This window comes from Oenanthe melanoleuca, chromosome 26 (assembly GCF_029582105.1).
Source record: "Oenanthe melanoleuca isolate GR-GAL-2019-014 chromosome 26, OMel1.0, whole genome shotgun sequence".
Lineage (NCBI taxonomy): Eukaryota > Metazoa > Chordata > Aves > Passeriformes > Muscicapidae > Oenanthe > Oenanthe melanoleuca.
Window position 1 is genome coordinate 3,538,151 of NC_079359.1, and position 13,114 is coordinate 3,551,264.

General features: G+C 49.1%; 1 protein-coding gene across 3 annotated transcripts; it reads right to left on the reverse strand.

The window, feature by feature from the left end:
- Positions 1–244: 244 nt before the first annotated feature.
- PHTF1 (putative homeodomain transcription factor 1) lies at positions 245–13,054 on the reverse strand. Of its 3 annotated transcripts, XM_056511240.1 has the most exons (18): positions 12,901–13,054; positions 12,780–12,836; positions 12,638–12,707; positions 11,890–12,048; positions 11,418–11,577; positions 11,004–11,129; positions 10,044–10,203; positions 8,829–9,002; positions 8,672–8,749; positions 6,753–6,962; positions 5,623–5,751; positions 4,925–5,197; positions 4,264–4,395; positions 4,059–4,145; positions 3,004–3,159; positions 2,528–2,623; positions 1,854–1,979; positions 245–1,509 (listed from the first exon to the last, which is right to left on the reverse strand). In XM_056511240.1, the coding sequence occupies exons 1-18, from the start codon at positions 12,937–12,939 to the stop codon at positions 1,489–1,491; spliced, it is 2,253 nt and encodes a 750-aa protein (XP_056367215.1). In that variant the 5' UTR covers positions 12,940–13,054; the 3' UTR covers positions 245–1,488. The 3 variants fall into 3 exon arrangements, with proteins under 3 accessions (XP_056367215.1, XP_056367214.1, XP_056367216.1); XM_056511239.1 differs by having other exon boundaries at positions 12,638–12,836; positions 12,901–13,042; XM_056511241.1 differs by lacking the exons at positions 12,638–12,707; positions 12,780–12,836; positions 12,901–13,054 and having other exon boundaries at positions 11,418–11,597; positions 11,890–11,973.
- Between the last annotated feature and the right edge of the window lie 60 nt (positions 13,055–13,114).

Below are 13,114 nucleotides of genomic sequence, written 5' to 3' on the forward strand. Positions count from 1 at the left end.
CTGCATCCACGTGGCCTTGGAATGTTACACAATGGCTGGATGTGCTGGTGTAAATACTTATTTACAGCACCTTCACACAGACTCCTGAGCTTCTGACTGGAGAGACCTGGAAATCACTCATGATTTTTACACAATCTTAAAATCCAGCTCCAGTTCATGGCCTGTTGGTTCTGCACTGTCTAAACCAGGCTCCTGGTTGGCTTTCAGGGGTGTGATCCAGATTTTACCCACAAACATGCTGATGTTCTGGAAAACAAATGCAATTTATTATTGGATGTTTCCCTCCATTCCAGTAACAGATGTTCAAAAAGATGGTATAAAAATCATCAGGTGCTGTAGAAACCCTTGGCAATGATGAAGTGCTTGTCCTGCAGGTTTATTTGCACATTTTGCTATATAAAACTGTCATCTCCTTTTACATCTCACAACTTTTCCTTGTACAGAAAATAGCTGTAAACAATTCATTACCAAAAATTCTTCTTCCATTTTACACTCCTGTGAAGGAATGAGAAGTTCCTCAGGTTTTGCTGTTTTCACTACTAATAAATAGAAGCCATTGGAGCCAGTGAAGGGAAATGTTACAGAAGCCTTCAAATATTTTCTTGCTCTCCATGACCTTTGTAAACATGAACCTGAGGAAGTTTCTGTCAAAGCTGTTTTTTCCCCCAGATTTCCTCCCCAGGTGTTCAGGGTGAGGCTCTATTGCAGTGCTGGGCTGCACCAACTGCTGACAGCATGGAGCAGAGCTGCTGTCCCAGCCAGGACAGGATGGAGCTGAGTATTCCAGGGAACAGATGTGGCAAAACATTCTCCAGCTCATGAACACTCTGCCTGTAGAGTTTGTTGAAAGGTTTTTCTCCTGCAACCACTGTCCTCAAAAAATACTGATAATTTCTTTGCAGCAGCCCCAGCACAAGCCACCAGCAGGATTTGGGTATTGCTGGATTGGCAGCAGGGAGGGAGAATTCACCTGGGGTGCTTCAGGATGGAGGCAAAGCCTTGAGCACACAGAGCTTTAAGGGAAGAAAAGCTCTTCAGCACAGGCAGGTCAGTGCAGCAAAGGATTCCCAAGCTGGAATATTTCAGTGCAGCCCCAGGAGGGCTGAGTCCCTCCTTGTCACATGCCCAGAGTGCAGGTTTTACAGAAACACCAGTCACAGGCACTGGTGTCCCCCCAGCTGCAGCTCTTGTATGGCTTTAGTGGCTGATGTCCCACACCAGTTCCTGCTGGGTCAGTGCCAGCTGCCAGGATTTGGCCCCATTAATCCAGTTTTTCTGTGCATGCCATGGGATGACATCATTGATGAGACCAGTTCATTCCAGATGCTGGAGAGCAGTAAAGCAGAAAGAAAACTTCTGATACATACACTGGGAATCTGTTTAGAAATTGGAATTACAGATTTCTGTCAGTTTTCTTCTTTCTGCCCACACTGCTGGTTCTCTTCTCTGGTGTCTGGTGGAGATGCCCAGGGTTGATGTTCTGCCAGCTCATGGTTTAATTTTCCATAACTGCAAAGAGACAAGAAAGGGAGTTTGGGTCTAACAGGAATCTTCATCTCCAGGTAACATTCTGTGTCTCCTGCCCACCCTGCTCTGCTCAGTGAGCTCCAGTTTCAGGATGAGTCACAGGAGGACTGGGATAAAGTGAAGAACCCTGGATTCTCACAGCTTCACCTGAAGGGAACTGAAACTAAAGTGAGCTCTGTCCTTGTCCCCAGACTGGCTCAGGGAGGTGGGGACACACCCAGCACACTCTGGGGTCTGGGTTCCCAGTGCAAACCCAGGCTTCTCTCAGGGCTGTGACCCCAGAAGTGACCCCAGAGCTGTTCTGTGCTTGGGACAGGGACACTTACTCTGATATTGAATCCCAGCAGGTCACTGATCACTCCTGAGACAGCAGAGAGGATGACAACCCGTGTGATGTTGTAGATCAGAGGGTTCATGGTCAGTCCATACAGCCTGAATGGACTATCCAGCTCCTGCAGGGGCAGGACAAGGACCAGGGTCCATTAGCACCCACCAACACCAAAGAATTCATCCTCTGACTTTTAGCTCAGCACTGGCACTCCAACAGACTGGGCTGCCTCTCTTAAATACATGTACAGGAATTGCCAGTGTTCCAGAGACATCTCCTGCTGAATCCAGAGTCTCTGCAGCAGCCCCAGAGCCTGACACCCCAGGCTGCAGAATCACCCACCCAACCTGGGGACTCCCAGGCCCTGCTCACTCCTTCCCAAATCTCTCCCTGCTGCTGGCAGTGAGCTCCAGCATCAGAGCTGCTGAAGGAAAATGAGACTGGAGCAGCCAGGAGATGCTGTGCTCACCCCAGTTCCTCTCACTTAGTTAACCCACTGCTCATCAAGAGTTCACAGCACTAATTACCCACACTGGCCTTGAGCTGCTCCCTCTGCACTGAAAATCCCCTTTGTGAGCACCAACTCCCAGACCAAGGGAAGGGCAGGGCCACCTGGCACTGCCATAACTCCCTGCTTCCATAAAATCCAACCATTCAGGCAGAGCACCTCACCTTCAGCAGCTTTGTGGACAGTTTCAGCACATTGTTTACCAGAGACAGCTGCTCCTTCTTGTTTGGCTTCTTCTCCATCTTCAGGTACAAGTTTATCTGTGACAGACATCACAGGCCAGGGGTTGATATTCCAGGACCAGCCCCCAGCTGATTCCTAACCCTAAGGGAAACTGGAGCCAATCCTGCAGTGTGCTGTCACTCCTGAAGTAGTGAATTTAGCACTGATAACACCATTCTTTTCCAATTGGTTTGGCTAACACACATTAACCCAGAGACCAAATTAATCTAAAACTTTGGAGTTTGGGTCTGTCCCAACAGGACCAGCTCATCCCTTCCAGTGCTTTGTTGCTTTCTGGCTAACAAGGGTTGATTCCTACATTCTAAAGTTCGATTCCAGTATTGCAGCTGGTTTGAAATACAATAATTATATCCAAACAAACACAAAGCCCAGGGGAGAACAAGCTAAAGGGAGCTACCTGCTCAGTGAGCAGGATGGAAATGTTGCTGTATTTCTTGTTGGTCTCAGAGCCCAGAGATGCCAGACGTAGCAGAAAGAGGAGCAGTGCTGCCTCCCACATCAGGAATTCCCAGTTGTAAGCTGCACTCAAAAAGGTTTTGTGACCCTTAAGAACCTGCAAGGGGAGAAAACAAAGCACCAAATGTCACTGACAAAGTGCATGTTCTTGGGACAAGTGCACAAGCACTGCCCTTGCTCCTCCTCTGCCCAGCCCTGGCTGCTCCACAGCCACTGACAGCTCTTCCCAGGAAATGTAAATCACTCCTCTCATGGGATTACAGGGAAAGCTCTCATTTCTAACCTGCCTTTAGCTGGGAATAGGATATTTTTTTCCTTCTGCTCCTCTCCCCTCCCTCTGTCCATCTAACAGGCAATGAAGAGCCTTTCCTTGTCCCACTGGCAGCCTCAGCCAGCCTAAGCTGCTCCTGCCTTTCCCAGTAAGGACTCACACAGCAGGACTGGATTGTCATTCCTTCCTCTGGAAACCTCTGGCTTGCAAGAACAGTCACAGCAGTGCCAGTATCTACAAACCTCCACAGCTGCCCCTTCAGGGCATCAAGGACCTGCCTGAACACAGAACTGACCAAGAAAACAGCTCCAGCATTGGCACTGCTGCCTGTAACAGGTTTAGTCAAGGGTTAAAAGGTGCCAGTAATAGTTCTTGACCTGCTTTTCCACATGGTGATTGCAGAGCATGCTCTAATCAGCCCTCTGGAATAAATGTCCTGTGAACACCTGGGGTCCTTGGGCAGAGTCTCCTCTCCTTTGTGCCCAAATGGCCATGTCCTGAATTTTTCCTAATGATTATAAAACCCCTGACCTTGCTCTGCAAGCACAGAATGAACCTCTTTCTCCAACTAAAAATGACAAAGCTCTTTAAAAATGCTACACTCTCTATGTTACTCTGGGGTCAAACAGCTCCACTTCAAGCCTTTTGTGGGCTGGTGAAAGAAAAACCTCCAGCACTTGGGAGGGTTTTCCTTCCTTAATAAACCACAAAGGTTAAAATCTCACCTGGGCACAGCAGATAAAAGCAATTGAAAGAGCCAGTAAAAAGACTGAGGACACCACAACATCCACAGACCTCTGGGGGCCTCGTCTCTGCAGAAACAAGGACATGGGGTCAGGGCTGAGTGTGGTGTGCAGCCAAAACTCACACAAACAGCTGGCACTGCCACTGTCACTCTCTGCAATAACCAAACCCCAGGTCAGAACTCACCTTCAGGTAGGAGCGAAGGGATAACCAGATCTTGATGTTCTCCACCTTCTTGAGCCTGAAGTGAGGGATTTCATATTTCCTGGCTTTCCGAGCAGATGTAATGTGACTGAAGAGCTTGGCAAACAAAAACCTCTGCAAGTTAAAAACAGAACCATAAATTAGTGTAAAACAGAACAGATTGCTTGGGATTCTTAGTGGTACCTGGCAAAAAGGGTCACTGGGGAAGCCCAGCATGAGACCTGGGTGCTCAACCTCTCTAGCAGCAGCTGTTTTCATAAAATTCCAGACTGGTTTGTATTGGGAGGGACCTTAAAGCTCATCTTTTTCCAGCCCTTGCCATGGACAGGAACATCTTCCACTCTCTCAGGTTGCTCCAAGCCCTGTCCAACCTAGCCTTGAAGAGTTCCAGGAATTGGGCAGCCACAGCTGCTCTGGGCAACACAGACGGGACAGAGTAAGACCCTGGGGCCAGGTAAGGGGGGAACAGGAGTGTCATGAATGACACTGATAGGTATGATTTGGGACTGATCAATGAAAGTTTTCCCAGAGTCCCCTCCCTGACCTTGGCAAGGGCTGGCATGAGATGAGCTTTAAGGTCATCATCCCATTTTTATTCCTGCTTTCCAGGTTCCTTTCCAGGCACCAGGACCTTTCAACCCACCTGTTTGTAGGTTCTCTCAGCAACACACATCATGAAGAAAAACATCCAGGTTAAGCAGAGCCTTTCCAGGAAGTTGATGGCAGACAGGATGAGCACAGGGGGGCTGGCAGGGGCTCCACAGAAGATGTGCAGAAGCTCCATCAGGGAAATGGAGCAGAGCTGCTCCAGGTTATCCGTGCGGAACAGTCTGTACAGGAATGGCAGGAAGGCCAATCCCATGGTGATGATGTTTCCCAGCATTTGATACCCCACTCCTTGCTGGTGGGAATTAACCTGGCAAGCAGCAATAAAAATAGGATGATTACCTGGGGTTTCCATCAAGGAAAAGTCCTGTTGTTGTGGTAGCATCAACTCAGGCAAGCAGTTGGTTCCCCTTCCCATCATAGGACTAGGCCTAAAATAATTCCACCAATTTCAGTCCAAACCCAAAACCAATCAGCCAAATAATCAACCCCCCACCTTCAGCACCCTGCAGAGACAATCAGTGATAATCAGTACTTGTCATTCTTCAAGAGTCCTCCTAAATTGGGGGTTAGGCAATTTTTCAGTAAGAACATGTGGGACAACCATCTCTGCAGCTGGGGAGGGATCAGTTTCATACTGCTCCTAATATTTGCATGTTTAACTATTTCCAGGGGTTTTGGTGGTGGTTTTCTGAAGTGTGAAGGAGAGGCTGCAATGCCACCCAGCCCCCTTACCCTGCTCATGATAATGCCACTGATCTCCAGCACAGACATGTCCACCTTCTTGCAGTCATTCCCTTCCCAGATCAGAGCACTCACTTTGGCAGATGCTGGGCTGGTGTTCTGCAGCCAAAACAGATGGTTCTAGAAAAAAAAAAAACAAAGAGCAAACGGTGGGTCCTGCTGTAAGTAATGTCTTTGCCTAGAATGCAATTGGAATGAAGGGGGAATTCCATTTTGGATGAAATACTTTGTTTTGGGATAAGCAGCCATGCAGAGGGGAGGGATGGACTTGATCATGAATCACTGATATTGTTTAGAGCATTCCAGATTTCCATGTGACTCTGGCCTCATCCAGGCTGCTCCCCTTATACCAACAGCACCTCCATGTGCCCTCACATTTGGGAAGATGGGGAAGGGGGAGAAGCACTCTGTGTTGGGTTGCAATACAGGATGTGACAGAAATGTGAATTCTGTCCCCATCTGCTGCAGCCGTGTGGGGCAGTGCCCCTGATCTCCTGGCACACATTATCTGCTCATGGGCCATCTTTAAACCAGCTGGGCAATCATCTTTATCTTCCCACAGCCCATCCTCCCTCCAGGAGATATCTCCTGTTCATGGCCACTGAGTCCCAGGGCATGACTGATAAAATTCCATCATCACACTGGGAGATGCTCCACCCAGAGGGAGGAGCCAAGCCTTTCCTACTGAGATTTGGAACACCAAGGTACCTTCTTTCCACTGAATCCCAGAGGAAAACTGGACCTTTCCACATCATCCCTGGAGCTTCAGATGAAACTGCACCTTCTCCAGGAGCACTGCTCCAGCTGAACCACATCTGCCACTGCAGGAGGATGCAGCCACCATTGAATGGGACTGTGCCAACACCCTGACTGACTGACGGGTGTCAGCTTGGATTCTGACTCTGGCAGGGTTTGTAATACTGTATTTCTGTTTTAATTTTCCTAGTAAAGAACTGTTATTCCTAATTCCCATATCTCTGCCTGAGAGCCCCTTAATTTCAAAATTATAATAATTTGGAGGGAGGGGGTTTACATTCTCCATTTCAAAGAGAAGCTCCTGCCTGTATTGGCAGACACCTGTCCTTCAAAACACATCCCAGCTCCTGGCTGGCAGCACCCACCTGCTGGAAGACATCCTCCTTGGGGTCCCTGCGGCAGTCCCTGGCGCAGCGCTCCTCGCTGTCGCTGGTGCCGGACGAGCGGCACTCGGGGCCGTGCAGGAGGTCGTCCCACAGCATGTCCTCAGTCTCCGAGTCCTGCCGCGTGCTCTCCGAGTCGCGCCGGCTCACGCTGCAGCCGCGCGGCGCCGCGCCCGGGCACGGCCGGGGCTCCTGCGGCGGCACCGGGGGCACAGTGAGCACAGCCCCGCGCCGCTTCGGAAAACCAGCACCTCATCCTCATCCTCATCCTCCTCGTCCTCTTTCTCATCCTCCTCATCGTCCTCCTCCTTATCCTCCTCCTCATTGTCCTTCTTCTCCTCCTCATCCTCATTCTCCTACTCCTTATCCTCCTCCTCTTTCTCATCCTCATCATCGTCCTCTTTCTCCTTATCCTCCTCCTCATCGTCCTTCTTCTCCTCCTCATCCTCATCCTCCTACTCTTACTCCTTATCCTCTTCCTCTTTCTCATCCTCCTTTTCCTCATCATTTCCTCCTTCTCATCCTCTTTTTCCTCTTCCTCATATTCCTTCTCCTTCTCATCCTCCTCCTCATCCTCTTTCTCCTCTTTCTCCTTATCCTCCTCCTCATCCTCCTTCTCATCCTTCTCACAGAATTCACAGAATGACCAGGTTGGAAGAGACCTTCGAGATCATCGAGTCCAACCCATGCCCTAACACCTCAACTAGACCATGGCACCAAGTGCCACATCCAGGCTTTTTAAACAGATCCAGGAATGTGACTCCACCACCTCCCCAAGCAGATCATTCCAGTACTTGATCACTCTTTCTGTGAAAAACTTTTTCATAATATCCAACCTGTATCTCTCCCCTGGCACAGCTTGAGACTGCATTCTCTTGTTCTGTTAGTTGCTCCTCCTCATCCTTCTCCTCCTCCTTTTTCCTCCTTATCCTCTTTCTCCTCCTTCTCCTCCTCATCCTCTTTCTCCTTCTCATCATTCTTCTCCTCCTCCTCATTGTCCTTCTCCTCCTGCTCCTCCTCCTTCTCCACCCTCTCCTCCTTCTCCTCCTCTTTTCCCCAGATTCCCAGAGCTTTGAGTGCTCCCAGTTGCACCCACACAGCAGAAATGGTTTAAGACAATGTTTTAGGAAAAAAGCATTTCTGTACCAAAACTCACATAGAGCTCATTAATTCCCTACCTTCATTCCCAACGTACAAAATAAAACCTGATTTCAATACAAAATGTACTCATTTTAACAAAAAAATGTATTTTTATGCCTTTTGCATAATCTATTTTAATATTTCATTTATCTTTTGTATTAGTTTATATATCTCCATATTTATAAGTTGATATTCACATATTTATATTTTATTTTCAGGTAAGGTGAGTGGCAGGGGCAAAAAAACAAAGTAATGAAGTGACTGAGTATATCTCACAGAATAGATTTATTCCTTCACTACAGGAGTTGGACTTGATCCTTGTGGGTCCCTTCCAACTCAGGATAGTCTGTGATTTTAAAATCCAAATTTATTAGCTTAAAAGCTGCAAGCACAGCACTGCCTCCCAACCACAAGAGCAATTGCAGTTCTTTCTAATTGCACAGGAGCAATTAGAAGCAGCTTGGATTGTCCTCTGCTGTGAACAGAGTTAGTTATTTGTTTGTTTGTGGTTTGTTTAACAAAACAGCACAGTCAGGATTGTGAACATTGTGAAGGTTTACAAAGCTGCCAAGCAGCAGGGAGGGAGGAGGTCACACCTGGCACCTGAGGACTCTGAAGCTCAATCATTTCCTAAGTGTCTGTTCTGATGGAGGGGGCTGGAGCAAGATGAGCTTTAAGGTCCCTTCCAGCCCAACCCATTCACTGGCTCTGTGAAGCTGCCAGGCCTGGGAAAGCTCCCTCTCCTGACTTTATGGCCATACCTGCCTGTATAATGTAGATTCCAGTTCAGACTCCACAACACTGTCAGAGTCTCTGGCACCTTTCAGGGCTTGCTTGACCTGCCAAGACCAAAGGAAAACCACCTCATTATCCACAGAAAACGAGGTGTGGAGAACAGCACTGATCCCACCTGGGTACCTGGGAGACAGCCTGGTTGAGAGAAACCAGAGGCCTCTTCCTCTTCTCCTCATAGCTGTTGTCACTGGAAGCCCCTTCCATGCTGTGGTGTAACAGGATCCTTTGTGCTGTGGCCTCAGCATCCTCCTCACTTGACAGCTCATCAGAAACACCATCCCTGTTGGTGCCATCATCCTACAAATGCACAGCCAAAGCCACACCAAGGACCATCCTGAGTCCCACCAAAGGCTCAGAGGCAGAGCTGCCCCCCTGGCACAGACCTCAGTGCCTGCAGAGCCAGCACAGGACCCCCACAGAACACAGAAACACAATTCTCTCAGCATCACAGAAACCTCACAGATTTTAACTCTTTTCCCCTGCTCTTGTCTTGCCTCAGAGGTAATGAGAATTTTGAGTGAGTGGAGAAGGAGCTGGGGCAAGGGCAGGAAGAGGAGGAGGCAGCAGCAGCTCTTGGCTGTGCCTTACCAGCAGCCTTAAGCCCAGACGTGTCTAAGAGCTGAGGGGTAACAAACCCAAAATCATGGGCTGTGCCCCTACACCAAGCTCTGCCTCTCTCCCAGCTCCTTCACAGAGAGAAGGTGGGATGGCACAGTATGACAGAATTCCACACAGGATCCATCCCAAGTTCATATGGAGTTAACACATCACTGGCCCAGAGGAAACTCGAGAGTAATTCCCAAAATCTTTGTTTCAAAGCTTTCAACAGAGGTCACGGTGCTTTAGCTCTTTCTCTCTCCCCAAAGGATGTCTCAGTCTTGCAAAACAAAATATTTTACAGGACTGCTTTTGAAAATGGCCAATTTATTTAGTCATTATCAGCACTCTCCCTTAACTGAACACCTTGTGATCAGAAGTGTCAACAATGAACAGAGCACTTGGGTAAAACACACATCCCAGCACTGTCTGTGTTTTACCATACTTGGCCAGCTTGGACAGGGCTTGGAGCACCCTGGGATAGTGGAAGGTGCCTCTACCCACGGCAGGGGGTGGAATGAGATGAGCTTTAAGATTCCTTCCAACCCAAAACTTTATGAAAAGAAATTACCAGCACCTTTCCAGCTGCTCAGTGAGGGGCAGAAAGGGGTTTCTAGGTTCCCTAATGCAGGCCAAGATGCCTTGTATTAGATCAAACCATACAGTTAAACACCAACACACTTCTGGGCACACAAAGAACACACTGAAACTGTGATTTCAAAGGATGTCCCCTGGCAGTACCTGATGGCTCTTCTCCCCATCAGAAAGTTTACTTTTCTCTCTGGAGTGCAGCAGCCAGTGTTCAGATCTGGCCTGTCTGATTTTGATGCCATCACCCTCAGCACTCACACCACTTTCTGTCTCAGTCCCTTTCTCAGCTACCAGCTTTACTCTTCTATTCCTAGGAGAGAAAGTACAATTAAATGCTTTTATGTCAGGGAAAAACTCTTTGGGGTAAAACATTCTGGTCTTCCATTGGCACACAGGTGCAGCATCAAGCAAGATACCTAAGGAATAAATAATTTTCTTTGGCTAGCAGGCTTTGTGTGCTGAGTGTGTTAAAAAGATTTACATCTGCTTCACCTTCACTCAACACATCTTATGTAACTCTAATAGTATCTTAAAACTTCTAAATCAAAGGGAAAATTTTCATTAATTTTTTTTTTTTTTTTAAATAAGAGCAATTCAGAAGACAAAAAGTCCTCATGAAGAGAAAGCACCTGTGAGCTGGAAACTCACCAGGAAATTCACCTGGGAAAACAGGAGAAAACAATGAAATATTATCCCATACAATCTCTCCTCCTTTTCCTTGAGTTACTTTTGGAGAAGGAAGGTGCCAAAGTGAGACAACTGTCCAAACCAGAAGGCACAACTGCTTTTTGAAATCAGCTAAAACAACAATATAATCTCACTCAAACAAGGTCACTTATCTAATAAATAAACTCCACCACATTCTACAGCTCATCTAACACTTGGTTCCACATGATCTAATTTTATACAGTCTAATTTTATATGATCTAATAAGGACATACTAAATATTCCTGAGGAATCAGCTTCCCACATTACCACAAAAGTTTTAATTCAAGAAAAGTCTGACAAGCTGTGGGGATGTCAGTGACAGCACATGCTGTGCCTTCACTCTCCAGGTACCAAACTGCTCCCAGTGTCACAAGCAGCACAAACCCAGCAGGGATCACGTACCTCCTCTGGAAGAGCAGGCTGGATAAATTGGTCAGCAGAGATGCAGAGCCAGACTGCTCTTCCCTGCTGCTTCTGTCAGGAGGAGACCAGCTGTTCCCATCCACACCAACAGGCTTGCGTAACTTCCTGAGTTTTAAGACAAGGAGAATTAAGTTGGTGTAAGAACCCACTTTAAAGTCTTTTTTAAAAGATCTGAATGAGATTTGAACAGCTTTTCGGATGCCATTTTTCTGAAGTCATACAAACAGAATGGTGGCTTACAAATAAAAAAAATTCTGCCTATACCCCCAGCACATCAGGGCATCACTGGGAAAGGCACAAGGGACAAAATGCGGGGGGAATCTTTGCTGCAGCAAGCTGAAGGAGGGAAAGCTGGATCCAGCTGGTCCCAGCAGGGGCCCTGCTGCTGCTCACCTGCGGCGCCGGCTCAGCCCGTTGTTCCCTGCAGGTCTGTTCACCTGGGTGGACACGATCTGGCAGTGAACTGTCCCCAGCAGCAGCATAAGGCACAGGGGTCCCATCACTTCACTGGCACTCACTACAGGCACCATGAAGTACAGCACCACTGCTACAACTGGAAAGGGGGAAATGGCACTAAAGCAAAAATTTAGAGAGTCTGTTTCAACTATTTTTTGCTTTGCTTTGTTGCATTATTGTTCAATTTCTGTGATTGCTAGTGCACACACCTTGAAATGCACATTAGGTAGGTTCCAGACAAGATCCTCATGCTTTAGATTATGGACTACAAAATCATAGACTCATTAAGCTTGGAAAAGCCCTCTAAGACCATCAAGTCCACCCCTACCCACCCAAGACCCACATCCATACATTCTTTGATGTCACATTCCTTGCAGGAGAAGGTTTATAGCACAGCCTGTTCCCTCACCTTGCATAACATAGAGCACCAAGAGCCACATAAAAATACGCTGGGAAGTGACCTGTATCCACCACTGGCTGAACAAGGGGAAAAACACCACTCTCACAATTCCCTTCCTTGTCAGTGACGTCCAGGGAATTTCAGGCTTGGCTTTGGCAAAGGTAGAACCTTGGAATTAAAGAGGAAACAAGCCACCATTAACTGTGAATCACAAGAACTCCCTTGCCCTTTGGGCAGCCCCAGCCCTGCCACAGGGCTGAGCAGAGGGTGACAGCAGCTTTGGGCACCATTTAAAGCGACACAGTCCCAGCAGACAGTTCGCTGCCCACCCAATCCTGCAAAACACTCCTGCAGAGCCACCTCCAGTTCCTCCTGCTCTGCTCTCAGGTTTTCAGCGCTGCTTTAGGCTCAGAGCTCAGGAGCAGGGGCTCCCCCGGCAGCAGGGCAGGTTCTGCTGTGATTCACCTACAGAATCATGGAAGATCCTGAGCTGGGAGATTCCCACAAAGATCACCAAGTCCATTCCCTAGCCCTGCACAGACACCCCCAAATCCCACCCTGTGCATCCCTGGAGCACTGTCCAAACTCTCCTGGAGCTCTGGCAGCCTCGGGGCTGTGCCATTCCCTGCGGAGCCTGGGCAGTGCTAGCACCCCTGGGTGAAAAAACTTCCCTCATCTCCAACCCAACCCTCCTCTGACCCAGCTCCAGCCGCTCCCTCGGTGCCAGAGGGGAACCAACAGAGCCAGCACCGCTCACCGCTGATCAGATCCACGTCGATCAGATCGGGCTGGATGTGCCCCTTTTTCTTCGGCTTGTTCTTGAAGCCCTGCGGGGCGGAGCACAGCGCCGAGTCAGCGGCGAGGGGCGCGGGGCCCGCCGCCCCCCCCGCCGCCGGTACCTTCATCTGGGTCTGCTCCACGGCCTTCTCCCATATCTGCTGGTCGTAGGCCCCGATCTGAGGGGAGAGGAGGCTGAGGGCACGGCCGGGCCCGCGCCCGCCCTCCCCGCGCCGCACTCACCTTCTTCTGGTACCATGAAATGGCATCGCGACAGGCCATGGGCAGCAGCGGGACCGGCACGGTACCGGGACCGGCACCGAGCCCGGGCCGGGCCCGCTGCCGTTACCCTGGAAACCGCCCGGCGCTCGGCTCGCTCCGCCTGCCGCCCCCGCACCGCCCAGGCAGCGCCAGCCGAGCGCCGAGCGCGCCCCCAAACCCGCCGAGGAAAGAAGGG